General features: G+C 50.4%; 1 protein-coding gene across 2 annotated transcripts in view; it reads left to right on the top strand.

Moving 5' to 3' along the window:
* Nucleotides 1–3: 3 nt before the first annotated feature.
* The window catches only part of PLEKHM2 (pleckstrin homology and RUN domain containing M2), a 37,416-nt gene continuing 20,336 nt past the window's right edge, over nt 4–17,083 (top strand). The window contains exon 1 of one of the 2 annotated variants that reach the window (XM_024749806.1): nt 4–63. In XM_024749806.1, coding sequence (XP_024605574.1) covers nt 4–63 — 60 coding nt within the window. The remainder of the gene's footprint in view (nt 64–17,083) is intronic. The other variant, XM_024749811.1, reaches the window with a different exon arrangement.

Below are 17,083 nucleotides of genomic sequence, written 5' to 3'. Positions count from 1 at the left end.
GCCATGGAGCCTGGGGAGGTGAAGGACCGAATCCTGGAGAATGTCTCGCTGTCGGTGAAGAAGGTGAGCGCGGCCTTCCCTCCTTGGCCCGGGCCCTGAGGTCAACCCGGCCCGCCCTGTCCGGGCCCCCGACCCCATCCAGCGCCCCCTTCTTCCCCCTGGTCGTTCGCGCGGGCCGGGGTCCCTCCTGTCACCGGGGCTCGGGACACCGCCCTCACCCTCCGCGACCCCGAGGACGAGGAGCCGCCGGGAGCCCCGGGATTTTGGAGGGGAAGCCCGGCGGCTCACGTGTGCGCCGCTGCCTCCGAGCTATTTTTAAAGAACAAAGTTGAGGTCAGCATCCTGGGAGCTTCTACAAGCCAGGCCTGGGGGCCCTGAGTCACTTAGAGGGGCCGCCACCCGCCAGGACCCCCCACTCTGGGGGTAGCAGCAGAAAAGTTCTGGGAGGGCCCCACCTGCAGAGCATCCCTGGGCGGCGTCGCTGCATCCTCGATCTCCCCTGTGTTTGCCTCTCGGGAGTGGCAGTCTGGGTGAAGGCCCGTGATAAGCAGCTTCCAGTCTTCCCAGTTCTGGGTGATACTGCCTCTGGTCTTGGGAAGTTCCTTGAAAAATCTTGCCCAGGGATGGCAGTTTTGAAGAGGCTTATTTCAGAGCTTCGATTGAGAACCTAAAGCACCTTGCATTTTGGACAGTGACCTGTGGAACATGGTGACACTACGGTGTATGGGGCTCCTTGCAGTAGAGATCATGTCCCAGTTCCAGGTAGAGAAAAACTATGACCTATTAAGGGCATGTAACTAGATGTGTGAAGGAGTCAGCTTATCTGAGGAAGGGTCCCAGATAAGGGACAAAAGGTAGAATTCATATTCACTTAAAACCAAACCAGAATTGATAATCACATGAGGAATATTGTTGGAATGTTTTCCTAATTTGAATTCCTAGTTCACCTGATAGTTGCAGAAGCTGTGAGATGGTGGTGGAGGCAGGGATGACTTGATGGGTAGGAGGAGGCTCATCAGATTGGTTTAATTACTTCAACAGACCAAAATGAAGAGAATTCATTAAATCAACCCTTAAATTTGTTTTTTTTTAATATTTATTTATTTATTTTGGCTGCGCCGGGTCCCAGTTGCGGCACGCAGGATCTTCCTTGCAGCATGTGGACTCCTTAGTTGCAGCACGCATGCGGGATCTAGTACCCAACCAGGGATCGAACCCGAGCCCCCCCCTGCATTGGAAGTGTGGAATTCTACCCACTGGACCACCAGGGAAGTCCCAAATCAAACCTTGTATTTAAGTAACCATGTTTTGGTTCGAGCCCTGGTCTGGGAAGATCCCACATGCTGCGGAGCAACTAGACCCATGAGCCACAACTACTGAGCCTGCGCGTCTGCAGCCTGTGCTCAGCAACAAGAGAGGCCGCGATAGTGAGAGGCCCGCGCACCGCGATGAAGAGTGGCCCCCCGCTTCCCGCAACTAGAGAAAGCCCTCGCACAGAAACGAAGACCCAACACAGCCAAAAATTAATTAATTAATAAATAACCGTGTTCTCCCCCCACTTAAATTCCTCAAAAGCAACATAGGCAAGCAATTTTACCTTTCATAAAGATCAGTGTAGCATACAAAGAAAAGTCGATTCAAAATGTGCTCTTACTAAAATGTTCCTCTAAAAGTACAACTAAAAGCAACATTGCAAACATCCAACGAAAGTTTTATTTAGTTTTCCTGAGCTTTGCTAATGCAATGGGGTATTATTTTTGCTTACTCATGGAGCGTAGGATGAGCAAATGGTTTGCTTAAAAGCAATCCAGGGACTTCCCTGGTGGTGCAGTGGTTAAGAATCTGCCTGCCAATGCAGGGGACATGGGTTCGAGCCCTGGTCCGGGAAGATCCCACATGCCACGGGGCAACTAAGCCCGTGCGCCACAACTACTGAGGCTGAGATCTAGAGGCTATGAGCCACAACTACTGAGCCCGCATGCCACAACTACTGAAGCCCACACGCCTAGAGCCTGTGCTCCTCAACAAGAGAAGCCACTGCAACGAGAAGCCCGCACACCGCAACGAAGAGTAGCCACTGCTCGCCGCAGCTAGAGAAAGCCCGTGCACAGCAACGAAGACCGAACGCAGCCAAAAAAAATAGATAAATAAATAAATTTTAAAAATAAATACATAAATAAAAAAGCAATCCATCTTTGGTAATGGAAGACAAAGGAAGACTGCTGACCTTTCTAATCTAATCTGGGTTGGTTATGGCTTCATGTAGGCCTCGTGTTTTATCTTTAGATTTCCAACTTATAAATAAATGGGGAAAGTCCTGGTAGAAAGGGGGTGGACATGTGTGTAAGCACGAATCTTTTGAGGGCTGAGAGCCACTCTGTGAACCAGCTGCCATTTATGAAGGAGTTGGGTGTGCTTGACAAGACGCTTATCATTGGATGCATTTGGACAAGCGAGGGTGAATCAGAAGGTATGTCGCACACTAGAAGCTGGAAACCCATCCGCGGGTGAATCACAACAAGAGGCGTGATTGCATCGTGGATAAGAACATGGGTTCTGGAGTCTGGTGGCCTGGATAGAATCCCTGCCCTGCCGATGAATAACCCTGTAACCTTGGGTAGGTTCCTTACCCTCTCCATGCCTCAGTTTTCTCATCTGTAAAGCAGGGATGAAATTAGTGCTGTTGTGAAGATTTGATGAGAGTATGTATGTACCGTGTTTAGCCTGGTGCTTAACCCAGTCTTAAAGCTGTCTTAGTCTGTTTGGGCTGCTGTAACAGACCACGATAGACTGGGCGGCTTATAAGCAACATACATGTATTTGTCACAGTTCTGGAGGCTGGAAGCCTGAAAACACTGAGTCCCAGCATGGTCGGGTTCTGGTGAGGGCTCTGTTTGGGGCTGGGTTGCAGACTGCTGACTTCTCCCTGTGTCCTTACATGGGGGGGTGGGGGGAGGGAGCTCTCCTGGGTCTCTTTTATAAGAGAATTAATCCCATTCATTAGGGCTCCACCCTCATGACATAATCACCTCCCAAAGGCCCCACCTCCTAACACCATCACACTGGGGGTTAGGATTTCAACATATGAACCTGTAGGGGGACACAGACATTCTGTCTATAGCATAAGTGGTCGCTTTTTCTGTTTGTGGTAGAGCCAGTTCTTCCCTTTCACAAGGTCTGAAGATGGCTAAACGACCTTACCACCTAGACATTGCTAATTGGCCTTGTTACCCACTTCCTTTGTATGTTGCGTTTCAGAGAACTATTTTATGATTCTGGCATATGAAGGGCATTTGGTTTTCTGAGTCAGAGTATCTGCTTCTAATAGGAATCGGTTCAGCTACAGCAGTAGGCATTGAGGGCTAGCCGTCTGGGGGTCGTATTTGACCTTGAACACCAATCCCTCCTAAATTAGTTATATGGCACCTTAAGAGTTGCTTCGCCTTTTTTGTCCATGCTACCGCTAGTAAAATGGTCTAACCGATCCTTTTATAAGGACGTTGCATGAAGAAAATGAGGTGTGATTTCTGCAAAAAAAAAAAGATCCATGTGTATTAGCTATGTTTGCAAAGGGTATTTGAGAACTTTTTATTGAAATAAAATATACCTACAGAAAATAGCATATACCTACAGAAAATAAAATATACCTACACTCCTAGATGTAGAGCTGAGTGAGTTCTCACAAAGTGAGCAGATCCACATATCCAGCACCTAGAGCCAGAAACGAACACAGCCATCATCCCAGAAACTACACCCCCAAGTGCAGCCACTGTTCCTAAGCAGTGTTGTTGAGTTCAGCTATTTTCACACCTAGATTCTGTGATGCTGAACATGCCCTGTAACACCAGTGCAGTAGCTGATCCAGGGAACCTGTGTTCTGATATGAAGGCAGGATTCCTGGGAGTTAGAGAGAATTGGAGAGTTTAATAGTTAGCACAGTTAAATGATAATGATAACAATAAAAGGCAAGTGCCATATGAAACATCCCAGATGCAGACAATAAAGCTTGTGGTTCCCGATTTGTTAATAGCTAAAGAGAGACGTCCAAGTTAAAGAGTGTTGGCATTTTGAATTGGCATGTGGTTCTACTAAATAGCATCTTCTCCAGGGGAGGGGAGGCAGTGCGTTTCATGAGAGTTTTGTTTTGTTTCTGAGGAGTGTGTCTGTTGCATATGCTTGCAATCTGAACAAAGGCTCTGCAGTGGAAGGCAGCCTCTGCCCTCCATATATTGGTTGGAGGGAGGATTTAAAAAGTCACCAAGGCAAGGAGAAGCCTCAGAGAAGGCGAGCTTAACTGAGTCTTGACAAATTGGTAGAGACAGAGAAGAAGTGGGCATTTAAGATAGAAAGGCATTTAACATCCCCAAGGCAGTGGGGACACCCAGGTGGCCTTCTGAGGACACAGAGGAGACAGAGCAGTCTCGGGAGTGTGGAGGGTTCTCCTCGATACGGTTGGAAAGTGCTTTCCATCGAAGCTGTCCAGCACAGTGGATACAGACGCAGGTTACAAATGCAGGATACAAATACAAGGACACAGACCTCGATTTGGGTTTGAATTTTGGGTTTGTCACTGACCATGTTGACCCTGGCAAATCACTGTACCTCAATTAGCCTCAGCAGTCAGAACCTACTCATAGTTGTAATGAGAATGAAATTACAGGAGATGACACACTCAGAGCACTGAGTACAAGATCTCATGCATAACAAGGCTTGAATAAGGTATCAGCTACCATTAGCACTTGCAAGTGTATGTGTGAACCCTGCCATTTTCTCTTGTGCAGTTTTCAAAGACTTGCACTACACTTCTCTGTCCCTTCAAGCTCATGGTTTGTCAAGACTTTTTCTTCAAAGACCAGATGGTAAATATTTTCAGCCCATGTGGTTTTCGTTGAAACCATTCGGTCCTGCCCTTGTAGCTCAAAAGCAACCACAGACAATCCGTACACGCAGCTGGATTTGGCCCAGAGCTACTTTGTATTTGTGCGTAAAGATGTCCTCCCCAGGGTAGGCTAGGGATCGCTTTCAAAGAAGCTGGTGTGATGGCCAGTCCCATAGTCAACGAAATCTCTATTGTCACTGGGTTTTTGCACTATGTCAGGCTCGTGGAATGAATACGGACACTCGTAAATACCACTGGATGTGTGTCTTTCAAAAACATTTACTGATCACCTTCCTTCTGTCCTCACTGTCCTAGGCCCTAAAAGGGTAGAACCCGGCCAAAACCCACAGTCTTCCAAGTGAGATCACACCCCTGGTTTCAGGACTTAAAGAAGCTCAGGTTCTTGATGTCTCATCGCAGAAAGAATTCAGTGAGAGCCAAAGTGATAGGTAAGACGTGGATTTATTTAGAGAGAAACACACTCCACAGACAGAGCGTGGGCCATCTCAGAAGGCGAGAAAGGCAGCAGGGTGCAGGGTTGTCAGGTTTTATAGGGGTGGGTAATTTCATAAGCTAATGAGGGGGGGGAGTATTCCAGCTATTTTAGGAAGGGGCGGGGATTTCCAGGAATTGGGCCACCGCCCACTTTTTGATCCTTACTGATCTTGGAACTGTCATGGCGCCTGTGGGTGTGTCATTTACCTTGCTGATATAAGTATATACTGAGGCTCCGGGTTTCGGGGGCCATCTTGGACCCATTTGGTTCTAATCAGTTTATGTCATGTCCTCGGGCTATGTTATTCTTTCAAAGGTTGTGCCCTGCCCCCTTCCCTCCTGTTTCAGGAGGAGAAAGTGGTAAGTTAGCAGACAAACCAATACAAAGACCTTCATATTGTGATGTGTCCTGAAGGCCTCGGTCAGGAAAAGGTGGTGAGCTGGCAGAGGGTCTGCTGCAGAGGGGGGTGGTCAGAGGAGACTTGCCAAAGAGGTGACATTGCTTCCAGCAAGAGACACTGACTACGATGAGAGAGTGAGACATTAGTCTAGGAAGACGAGGAGTTGTTTTAAAAAATACACAAATAGCTCAGAAGTGTATAAAATGAAAGGTAAGCGACCCCAGTTCTCTGTCTCCTCAGCCCCAATTTGGATCCCCTTAAACAGGGTGAATAGACGTGTATTGATAAAGTAACCCTCCTTGAGAGAATGTTCCTAGGTCGGGACCACCTTCTCTCACATAGGACAACCCAGGTCCCCAGCGCCCTCAGTCTGGGTGGGTTGCCCCACCGGGCTGGGCTCTCAGTGGCCTTCTATTTCTGGCCAGGCATACCCTGCGTTGGGCAGGGGTCTCCCGATCGGGGTCTGCTGACGCTGGTCTAAGAGCTGCAGCTGTTCAGCCTCGCCTGGCAGTGCAGCTGAAACGGCTGGGTCCGGTGGTGGGCTCTTTGCCCCCATTTTTCCACTCCACCAGAGAGGTTAGATCTGCCAGTACATTAAAAATGAGCTAGGGCAGCTCTTTCCCAGAGGGGGCCTGGCAGTTAGATCTATGTGGGAATTACACTGACCATTTGATTTCAATCAATAGTTTTGTTCTCTTGGCTTCATGGAAAAACTCTTAAGAGTTTTTAAATCTTAAGCGTTCTGAAAACCCCTGATGACCTGAGTCACCTGGGCAAAGAGCTCGATAAAATAGTAAGTATCCACACACACATTTTATAAACAGAAGTGCTAAGGGCTCCCCCTCCCCCGCCCGAGTCCTGAGGTTGGCAGTAGCTCTCTGCTCCTCTCCGCTCTCACATCACGGAGGCTACCTAGAGAGGGATGAGTGGTTCCAAGCAGGAACCACTTAGGTGTGCCCCTGACCCCCCGAGTGACCCCACCCAGGCCCAGCACGAGACGCTAGTGGAGAAGCGGTCACTGGTTTTCCTGAGCCCTGCCTGAGTTTTACTCTGGTTCTCCTTTTGCAAGATGCTTCTCTGACGTCAGGGCTCTGTCTGCAGGCTGGTGACATGTGGTCCTTTCCGCCCCGTCACAGGACACCCCGGGCCCTCTCTTTCTCCTCCGCGCCCTGGCTCTAGCATCAGCCTCATCCATCTCGAAAGGCCCCATTTGACGACGGGAGGCCAGGCAGAAACAGGTCTGCATCAGGCAGCAGCAGCTCCGTTCAGTCGGGGTGGGCCCCAGCCCTCTGTGTAATCGCAGTGGACACACGGAGTTTCGGAGGGAGCAGTGGCGATTCCTGTGGGTCCCCCTCAAAGCTCATCTGGCTGACGCCCGTTGGGAAAAGAAATTTCCCGGCAAGATTGAAAGGCTGCCGATGGCTGACAGAAACGTCAGGCCTAAAAGCTAATGCTGAATGAGGGTGGAGTGGTCAAGACATTTCCACGTGGAAAGAAAGGAGCTGGTATTCTGGGTGAGAGCATTGTGGAAGGAGAAAGCTGGCGTTTGTAGGTGCTGGGGGGGCTCTGGGTGGGTCATTCTCCCCCCTCGAGTCTTCAGTGCTCATCTCTGGCATCAGGATTTGCCACCATGGCAAGGAGAGTGTGGTGCCACTGAGGCTGGCAGTGCCCTTATGTCCAAGGAAAGCAACGGGTCTTTTCCCCTTTTGGTAAAAAGCTCTCCTTCGGTGCAAGGCGAAGTAAGCGACCCTGGGCCCAGAGCTCTCCTCCCTGGGGCAGGTTTGGGTGACCATTCCTTTCCAGCCCTGTCCTCCTCCTCATTGCTGCTTACTTGATGTCTCGATGTCCTAGAACTTCCATTTGAGGCAGGGGAAGAAGGACAGTTTCTGGGAGAGTCCATTTGGCTGGAGCTGAGAGTTTAGGTCATTGATCTGTTGGTTGTTATGACTACCTAGGGTTCCAAGAGCATCTCCTCTGTCTTTCTAGCAAAGCAACTGGTTCTGCCACAGAGACATTCTCCCATCTTATGTATTTGTAATTCATCTTTATTCCTTTTGCTTCTAAGTAGTCACAAACATTATAGAAATGTATAAGGAAGAAAGTGGTCCTTTCCTATAATCACCCCTCCTCCCTGGCTATCTGTACTTAAGAGTTAGAACTAAAAGAGTCTAAGAAACCCAGTAACATGTAAGAGCAAGGGAATGGCTAATGTAGACTTGAAATCCACACTTAATTTTTGAAAGCAGTCAACTTCTGTTCACACTTCACCCTAAGTTCTTTATTTTTGGTGTTACAGACTACTGAGGCGTGAAATGTCCAGACACGCTAACAGGAAGGGGAGTGATCGTAGCAGAATCCGTACATTTAATGCATTCACCACCTGCTGTTCACACACACTTCCTCAGTCAGGCTCACAACAGACTTGCAGGATGGATCAGGATCCCTGTTTAATACATGAGGGAAGTGAGGTTTAGAAAAGTAACTCGCCCAAGATTCTAACCCTCATAAGGGGCAGGTCTGGACTTGAGCCATGTTTCTCGCTCTCGCTCTTTCCATTTGTCTGAGCCTTTTCCGTCTCCATCATGTCTGTCTTGAAGTTATAACAGATAATCCATCCCCACAGGTCAGTCTTGTGGGCCAGTCCGCTACAAAACCAGCCGTTCATTTTACAAATGGGTGTCTGTGTTGTGCTGGGCCCCCTTCTAGTCACTAGGAATCAGCAGTGAACAGAGCCCACCAAGCCCCTGCCCCCTGGGGGCTGACACTCTAGAAGACAGACCAGCGTTAAACAAATCACAGCGGATGGGCGTGTGCCCTGCCCCAGGCCCTCCCACGTGTCCTTCAGGAACCTATCCGTGGTGCTCTCGGCACACTTCCTAACCCTGTATTTACACCTTCAGCCTCCAAAGTCTCTGACTGTCTCACCTCTCAACCTAAGTCGTGATTTCGACAGCGACTGGATGGCCATTTTCCTCAGCAACGGTATGGTTGTCTGGGTGGGGGACATTGCAGGTACGGCGGAGGAAGAGGGAAGTGAAAGATGAACACAGCCAGTGAAGGCTCCCAGGCTTTGGAAGACTGAGTAAAATGAGGCTTTGAAAAACTCCCTCCCTCCTCCTGCCAGTGCTACACACAACACTGAATGTGAGCGCTCAGAAAACAGAGAGCAGGGTCCCTGCCAGCTTCGGCTTCCATCGCAGCGGTACAAGGATGGAGTAGAATCCTGCCTGCGGCGTGTTCTTTCAGGCCATTGGTTGGCTTCTAGGTCTCTGGTGTTTGCCCAGGGACCTCTCGGGAGGGCCTCTTACATTTTCCTCTCCACTCTGAAAGGAGCCCTTGGTCCCTCCATCAGAGGTCAACGCTGTGCTGAGTTCAGAGGCAGAACAATCGTAGTACCTCGGGGCTGGGACACTCCCCTGCCAGGAAGAGGAGCATTTAATTGCTTTTGGAAACCATATTCTGTCAAAGTACCCAGTTACCAAGAGATCTGTGCCCAGCTAGGCTAGTCCCCTCCTGCTGTCATCGTTCCAACACCCCAGAGAAAGCGCAAAAAATGAAATCCATGGATAATCCAAGTACCTGCTTTTTTTTTTTTTTTCTTTGGGCCGTGCCACACGCGCCTTGTGGGATCCTAGTTCCCTGACCAGGGTTTGAACCCGGGTCCCCTGCAGTGGAAGCACGGAGTCCCAACCGCTGGACCGCCAGGGAATTCCCAAGTACCTGCTTTTTTCATCTTTTCCCTAGTATATCTTTCAGCAGAGCTAGGCAGAGAGCCTGCCAACCCCAGCAAAGGGGCTAATGAGCAGTGATTTGGGAGGTGGGAAAGAAAGCTGTATAATTGGGTGTATTTAGTGGCAAATGAATGGTTAAGAAGCGTTGATTTCACCCAACTTGCTTCAGGAACAATGCAGGCCCATGGTAAACAAACAGCACACCCTTTATGGCAACCCTACATGGGGTGGTGCCAGTCAGTCCCAGGATGCCACCAGCCTGGGCACAAGCCTTTCCCGGGCAGGGGCATTGGCTGCAGGACTGCGTTTTTCATGCCCACCGAGAAACCAGGCCCGTCGTTTCTGAATGGCAGGATCTCTGACTGGTTCTTGTGCAGAGGTGATGCCTGGGTTCTCTAGTTCTATAATCGACTATAATTGATTGTCGTTGGGAATGAGCTATTTTCCAGGCTAAGGTAGGGTGGGATCTCAGGTGAGCGATTTTAAAATGAGGAGAATGAGTCAGAAACATTGCGGTTGCCTGGGGTTGGTGGAGCCATGGACACCCAGTGGGCCTTAGCTTCTGTGGACATTCTCATGTTGTCTAGGAAGGAAGTGGCTGGAACCTTCCCGACGTCGCCGCCCTAAACTCCCAGCTCCCATTCGGTAGAGCCCTGGGAGTGGCCCAAGACCCCTACTGCTCTGTCCTCCTCAGTAAGACGCTGGGATGAGCACTTTCCGGATGGTCACAGCAGGTGCCCCTGACCTTCACTTTATCCCCAGGGAGGATGGAAGCAGAAGGGGCTCCAGGAATAGCTACCTCTGTGGTATCTGAGCACACCGGGCCAAGACGCTGCAGTAAAGCAGAAGGACCACTGGACAAAGCCAGGAGGTGCAGGAAGCGTCTTCACTTCCCTGGGCCCCAGCCTCCCAGACCCATGAGATGAGGGTTCTGGCTAAGTGATTATTTTTCTGATTTTCAGTGCATTCAGTAGTTAAAGTTCCGTTCACTGAGAGCCTCTCCCTTGCTCACTCTAACTGCCCCCCACACCCTCCTGAATGAGAGGCTCCAGGAGAGGAAGACGGTAAGAGGCCCTCCCGAGAGGTCCCTGTGCAAACACCAGAGACCTGGAAGCCAAGCAACAGCCTGAAAAAACACGCCACACACAGGATTCTACTCCATCCTCGAACCACTGGTGATTTCTAAGGGCTCTTATGCCCTTAGATTCTGAAATTCTTCATCCTGGCCAGCGCCCAGCCTTGTCTTCGATTCCAGTGGAGAGTCTTTCCAGAAATGCTGTCGACAGTAGCCTTCCTTTCCTTGGATCATGTAAAGCAGGCATTATTGCTCTTTTTTTAAATTAATTAATTAATTTATTTTTGGCTGCGTTGGGTCTTCGTTGCTACGTGCAGGCTTTCTCTAGTTGCGGTGAGCGGGGGCTACTCTTCGTTGTGGTGTGTGGGCTTCTCATTGTGGTGGCTTCTCTTGTTGCAGAGCACGGGCTCTAGACACGTGGGCTCAGTAGTTGTGGCACACGGGCTTAGTTGCTCCGCGGCATGTGGGATCTTCCTGGACCAGGGCTCGAACCCGTGTTGCCTGCATTGGCAGGCGGATTCTTAACCACTGCGCCACCAGGGAAGTCCCGGCATTATTGTTTTTAAGAAGCTTTGCTAAGATTTAAAAGACTCCAGCCTGCCTGCCTTATTATTTATTTATTTGTTTACATTTATTTTTGAGGGGAAGGGTGGTGAGCACTGGCCTTCTCTTCAGATCCATGAGAGTCTGTGTCTGAAGCCAATGCAAACTACTGGTGCGGGATCAGGGTGGGGACGTTGATTCAGTGGCCGCACCAACCCTTCTTTAGCCGTGTCTGCCATGGACGAGCCCTCATGGGGTCCCTCTCCCTGGGGGCGTCCAGGCATCCAGGTTTGGGGACATCCTAACCCCAAAAGTAATAAATGGTATCACACAGTTTGACCTCTGCCTGTCCTCGGAGGGTCTGCCTCAGAAAGAAGAGCAAGTGTCTGCGAGGCCCACTGGTGCAGCTTGACCCAGCAGGGGCCCCACGGTGGCTAGAATTCCAAAGGCAAGGTGGGCAGAGACCTCCCACTTCCCGCAGGCCTCGTCCCTCACCCATGCCGCACCCCAGCTGCAGCCGGTGAGAGGCAGCCCAGGGATGAGGTGTCCAAGTGGGTCCTGCAGCTCAGGGTGGCTCCAAGTTTGAGTTGAGCTCGTGTAACCGGGGCCATCGTTGGTTTAATTTGTAAAAGAGGTGCTCTGAGGTCGGCTGGCAGTCCACCTCTCTTCAGCTGGGGTCTTTTCTGCTTTTGGATTTCTACTTCCTAGGCCTGCACTGGGGAGGCTGTTCTAAATACTCTGTCGTGTAAATACATCTGGTTTCCGTGGAGCCAGCAGAGCAGCTGCTGGTACCCGGCGACCTCCTCCCTGAGCAGCGGGAGAGTCTCCTGTGTTCAAGGTCGGTGTCCTCCGCGTGCTGAGCAGGGATGCAGCAGGCCCCGCAGCGAGCCCCTAAGCGGTTGGGCGGCTCACACAGGCGTGTCGCCAGCCTGGGTCTATCCGGCCTCACAGACTCTCCTGCCTTTGTCGGGGCAGGGATTTTTCTCCTGCTCTGTAAACCTAGGCGTGCGGAGCCCCCCACCCCGCCCCGCCCGCCCCAGTACAGACGGTGAGCAGAGTGAGGTTTCAGATCCCCGGCTGTTTGTTGAGCATCACAGCCTCTTTGGTCTCAGCTGACCCGGGAGGAGGAAAGGCGGGCCCCTGGAACCAGCTCATTTTCACTTGGCCATTGTTAATCTTTCACAGCTGCTGTGGAGTTACCTATTAGGGACCAATTCTGGAAGGATTTCTTGGTACCGACCATAGAACTAGAAATTGTTTCATGGTTATGCGTCCAGGAGAGAGACAAGACTGAGAGGGCCTGGCTGTGGCAGCTCCACGCAGAGAGTGGGACCAGCCCTGATTAAAATGCCCGGAGTCAGGCATTTCTTGGCTTGCGGAAGTGCGCCACCCCCATGTCCCTGCAGCCACGGGGTCTGGCACAGTCTCGTGATGGCCAGTCTTCCCAGAGGGCTCAGCAGGGAGCACCGGCCTCCTGGCCGTGAGAGTCTGGGGTGAGCTGAACCCAGCTCTTCCTGGCCTGGGTGCCCAAGTGCACCCGGAGAACTGGGAACAGGGAGAGAAGAGCAGCTTAGCCAGTCCGGGTGTGGCCTGGGAGCATGACTTGGAGATGAGGCCTGAGTTCAAGGACCCTCAGGAAACCATGGCTTTAAAAACAATTTTTAAAAAAATAAATTTCTTTCTTTATTTTTGGCTGTGTTGGGTCTTCGTTGCTGCGAGCGGGGGCTACTTTTCATTGATGTGTGTGGGCGTCTCATTGCGGTAGCCTTCAGTAGTTGTGGCTCACAGGCTCTAGAACACAGGCTCAGTAGTTGTGGCTCGCGGGCTCTACAGCGCAGGCTCAGTAGTTGTGGCTCACGGGCTCTAGGGTGCAGGCTCAGTAGTTGCGGCTCGTGGGCTTAGTTGCTCCACAGCATGTGGGATCTTCCCGGACCAGGGCTCGAGCCCGTGTCCCCTGCATCGACAGGCAGATTCTTAACCACTGCACCACCAGGGAAGCCCTAAAAACAATTTAAAATCTTATTCTCTCTCTCTTCATTCTCAGCGGATCTTGCTTATTGTTTTTTAATTTAAAAAAAAATTTATTTATGTTTGGCTGTGTTGGGTCTTCATTGCTGTGCACGGGCTTTCTCTAGTTGCGGCGAGCGGGGGGGCTACTCTCCCTTGCGGTGCGTGGGCTTCTCATTGCAGTGGCTTCTCTTGTTGTGGAGCACGGGCTCCAGGTGCACGGACTTCAGTAGTTGTGGCACGTGGGCTCAGTAGTTGTGGCTCATGGGCTCTAGAGCTCAGCCTCAGTAGTTGTGGCGCATGGGCTTAGTTGCTCTGCGGCATGTGGGATCTTCGCAGACCAGGGCTCGAACCCGTCTCCCCTGCATCAACAGGCGGATTCTTAACCACTGCGCCACCAGGGAAGCCCTGCCTTGCTTATTTTTAAATTTTCTTCCCATGAGAATTTTTTCATCCTCTCTCCATCAAGCTCACCAGCCCACCTGGGCTCCCATCTGTGGCCACCCCTACCCTGGGCAGTGGATCCCACCCCATCTTTCCTGTTCAAGGACTTGGCTCCTTTACTCCACCCCCATTTTCCTGCCACCTTTTTGGCAAAGCTGGTCAAAGGAGTTTTCTGTATTGCTGTCTCCTCTTTTTTCCTTCCTTCCTTCTCCTTTTCTCTCTTCTAACCAAATTTAATAATAATTTTTACCCCATGTCATCAAACATCTCCCGTTTTCAAGTTCCACTTGCCTCATCAATGTCAGTTTACAAATACCTCATTTGCTTGAAACAGGATCCAAAAAAGCTCTGACTCTCCCTGGCGGACTCCTCCCAGGCTTTCTTCCCTCTCTCTTTACCCCAATTGCTTTTCATCAAGGTTCCCGGCCCCTCCCTTTATGTGGGAACGTGACCCGATGGACTGATCATTCCCTCCCTCTGCAGACTGTCTTCGTGTAGCTTCTGGAGCACACACTGTCCGGATTGTCCACTGCCTTGCTGCCTGTGCCTTTTCAGTCTAAAGCAGTGATCCTCAGCCCTGGCTGGGCATTAGAATTATCTGGGGAGTGTTACTAAGAAATGCTGGTTCCTGGTCCCCACCTCCAGAGTTTCTGCTCTGGTTGATCTGGAGAGGCGCCTGGGCATTGTTCTTTTCCTCCAGTTCCCCAAGTGGCCCTGTTGTGCAGACTGCGGGAGGACCCCTGGGCTGACACTGGAGCGCCCTGGCTTAGTGCTCAGATGCTCCTCTCTTTGCATTCCCAAGATGATCTTATCCAAGTCCACAACTTTAAATACCATCCAAAGGCTGATGGCGCTGACCTCTCTCTGAACTCCAGACCCATTTGTACAACTGTCTCCTTGACATCTCCACTTAGATACCTGATAGATGTTTCAAACTTACCATGGCCGGCGCAGAACTCCACCTGATCTGGAAATGGCACTGCCGTTCAGTTGCTCAGACCAAAAACCTTAGAATCATCCTTGGCAGCTTTCTTTCTCTCCTTCCGCACATCTAATCCATCAGTAAGTCCCTGGGGCACCCCCTGCAGAGTAGCTCTTAAATCTAACCCTTTTTTGCTTCCACCGCTACAGCCAGCTCCAAGCCTCCATTATCCATCCGCACTGGTGATGGCCTCCCAGCCAGTCTCTCTGCCTCCACCTTGGCCTTCCAGAGTCCGTATATACACCACACATATGCTAGAGCAGCCTCATAACATACATATTGGATTATATTACCTCCCTGTTTTCAGTAACTTCCAATAACTTCCCATCAAACTAGTAATGAAATGCCAAGTCTTTTACCACAGCCTGTACAGCTGCACATGATGTGGCCCTTGGCTGTTCTCTGAGCTCGTATCACTCACATCCTTGCCACACCAGTCTCCTTCCGGTTGCCCCTGCCCCAGGACCTTTGCACATGCTGTCCTAACTAGAATACTCTTCCTCTAGTTACCTCAGTAGTCATTTCCTCAGTGAGATCTTCTCTGACCCCATATTTATAACAGACCCCTGATCCCTGCTTTGTTTTTTTATAGCATTATTCATCCCTGGCACTATATTATATATTTGCATACGATTTACATTTTACAAGGGCCGGGACTTCTGTATAAGAATAGCAGCCGGTGTATTCCTAGTGGGTGCTCAGTAAATCTTTGTTGAAATATATGAATCTTCAAGGCTCCAGCCTCCTCTTCTGGCCACTGCTGAAATGAGCGTTGGGCGAGAGACATCTCCTGGCCCAGCCTGTGACAGGTGTGCATTCCTTGTCACCTCTGCTTAAGGCTCTAGACCAGAGGTCGGCAAACCTTCTATAAAGGGCTGGATAGTAAATATTTTAGGTTCTGCAGGCCATACAGCCTCTGTCTCATCTACTCAGTTCTGCCATCATAGTGCAAAAGCAGCTGTAGATAATACAAAACAAATGGGTGTGGCTGTGTTTTAATAAAACTTTATTTACAGAAATAGGAGGCAGACCCACTGGCCATAGTTTGCTGACTCCTGCTCTAGACCCCTACTAATTCTGAAATTTTCAGCCTTTTCCCCAAATTTTCATGGGCATAAAGGAAACACTCAAAACCACTTGGCCGTCTGATCAGCAGGATGAATTTCTTCCCAGAAGTGAGGAAAGCTCCTCCTGGAGCAACTGTGGCTGATTTAACCAAACAGTACACTTCCTCACTGCTGGGAAGAGGCCACCGTGGGGCAAAAGGATGGAGAGAGCAGGCAAGCTTTCTTCTTAAAGGAGCCGCACCAGCCTTTCTCCTCCATCCATCTTCCAGGAAGCAGAGCTGCAGAAGACACTGGTCTCATGTGCACTGTGGGCTTTTTAGTTCCTGTGACTTAAAAGAGAGGGGAGTGTGTTTCACATTCTTTTATTCTCTTACAACATATTAGAACAGCATATTAGAACAACACTTCATATACGTCATTGACTCGGGGATCTTGAAGCCAGGTTGGATGAGAAGACCTGGCTTTAAAATCTGCCTCTACCACTTACTAGCTCTGTGACCTACTTTATGGGGTTGCTGTGATGATTAAGTAGTGTTTGTGAAGTACGTCATCACAGCTGCTAACATTTATGAAGTGTTTCCAAGGCATCGTGTTCTTGGATAAACAGCTAAGGTATTATCTGAACCCTCACACAACCTGTAGGGCTGTAGAGCAGGAAACTGAGTTTAGAGAGGTTAACTCGCCCAAGGCCACACAGTGAGTGAGTAGCAGAGCCCACATTCAAATCCAAGTTGTAGGGCTTCCCTGGTGGCGCAGTGGTTGAGAGTCCGCCTGCCGATGCGGGGGGCACGGGTTCGCGCCCCGGTCCGGGAAGATCCCACATGCCGCGGAGCGGCTGGGCCCGTGAGCCATGGCCGCTGAGCCTGTGCGTCCAGAGCCTGGGCTCTGCAAAGGGAGAGGCCACAACAGTGAGAGGCCCACGTACCGGAAAAAAAAAAAATCCAAGTTGTCTGCTGCCTTCCTAGTGCACGTAACAAGCATTCAATAAATGATGGCTCTAATGACGGCCAGTGGTAGCTCCACCAGCAAGTATCGTGTGTCACTGAAGAGTAACTTGGAATAAAATTTGTCCATTATCCTCATTTCATTGGTTCGCTTGCTCAGGGGCCCTCAGATGAGGCCTCGATGTTTGCTCTCCTCCCACTTTCAGAGCCTGTGACCTTCCTGGTGCCGTGACTGGCTCCTCGCAGCTGCCTCTCCATGGCGGGGGAAGAAGACCTCAGCTGTGCATCTTTATGTGGTGCCTTCTGACCAGCTCCCGGAGTGTGAGCTCACGCTGTTGGCAGAGCTCCTGAAACGCTCCCGTCACTGACTCAGAGACAGTCCCTTTCGCCTTCCTGCTCCTCTCAAGAACTGTGCTGGGTTGTCACATTGATTGAAGGTCTCCTTGTTCCCTGAGATAATGGAAAATTTTTATCAACCTGCTGTAAAAGAGTGGTTAAAGAATAGGCTTTGGAAC

The sequence above is a fragment of the Neophocaena asiaeorientalis genome, unplaced genomic scaffold (assembly GCF_003031525.2).
Source record: "Neophocaena asiaeorientalis asiaeorientalis breed wild unplaced genomic scaffold, Neophocaena_asiaeorientalis_V1.1 scaffold275, whole genome shotgun sequence".
NCBI lineage: Eukaryota > Metazoa > Chordata > Mammalia > Artiodactyla > Phocoenidae > Neophocaena > Neophocaena asiaeorientalis.
This window is presented reverse-complemented; position numbering and strand designations above follow the sequence as displayed.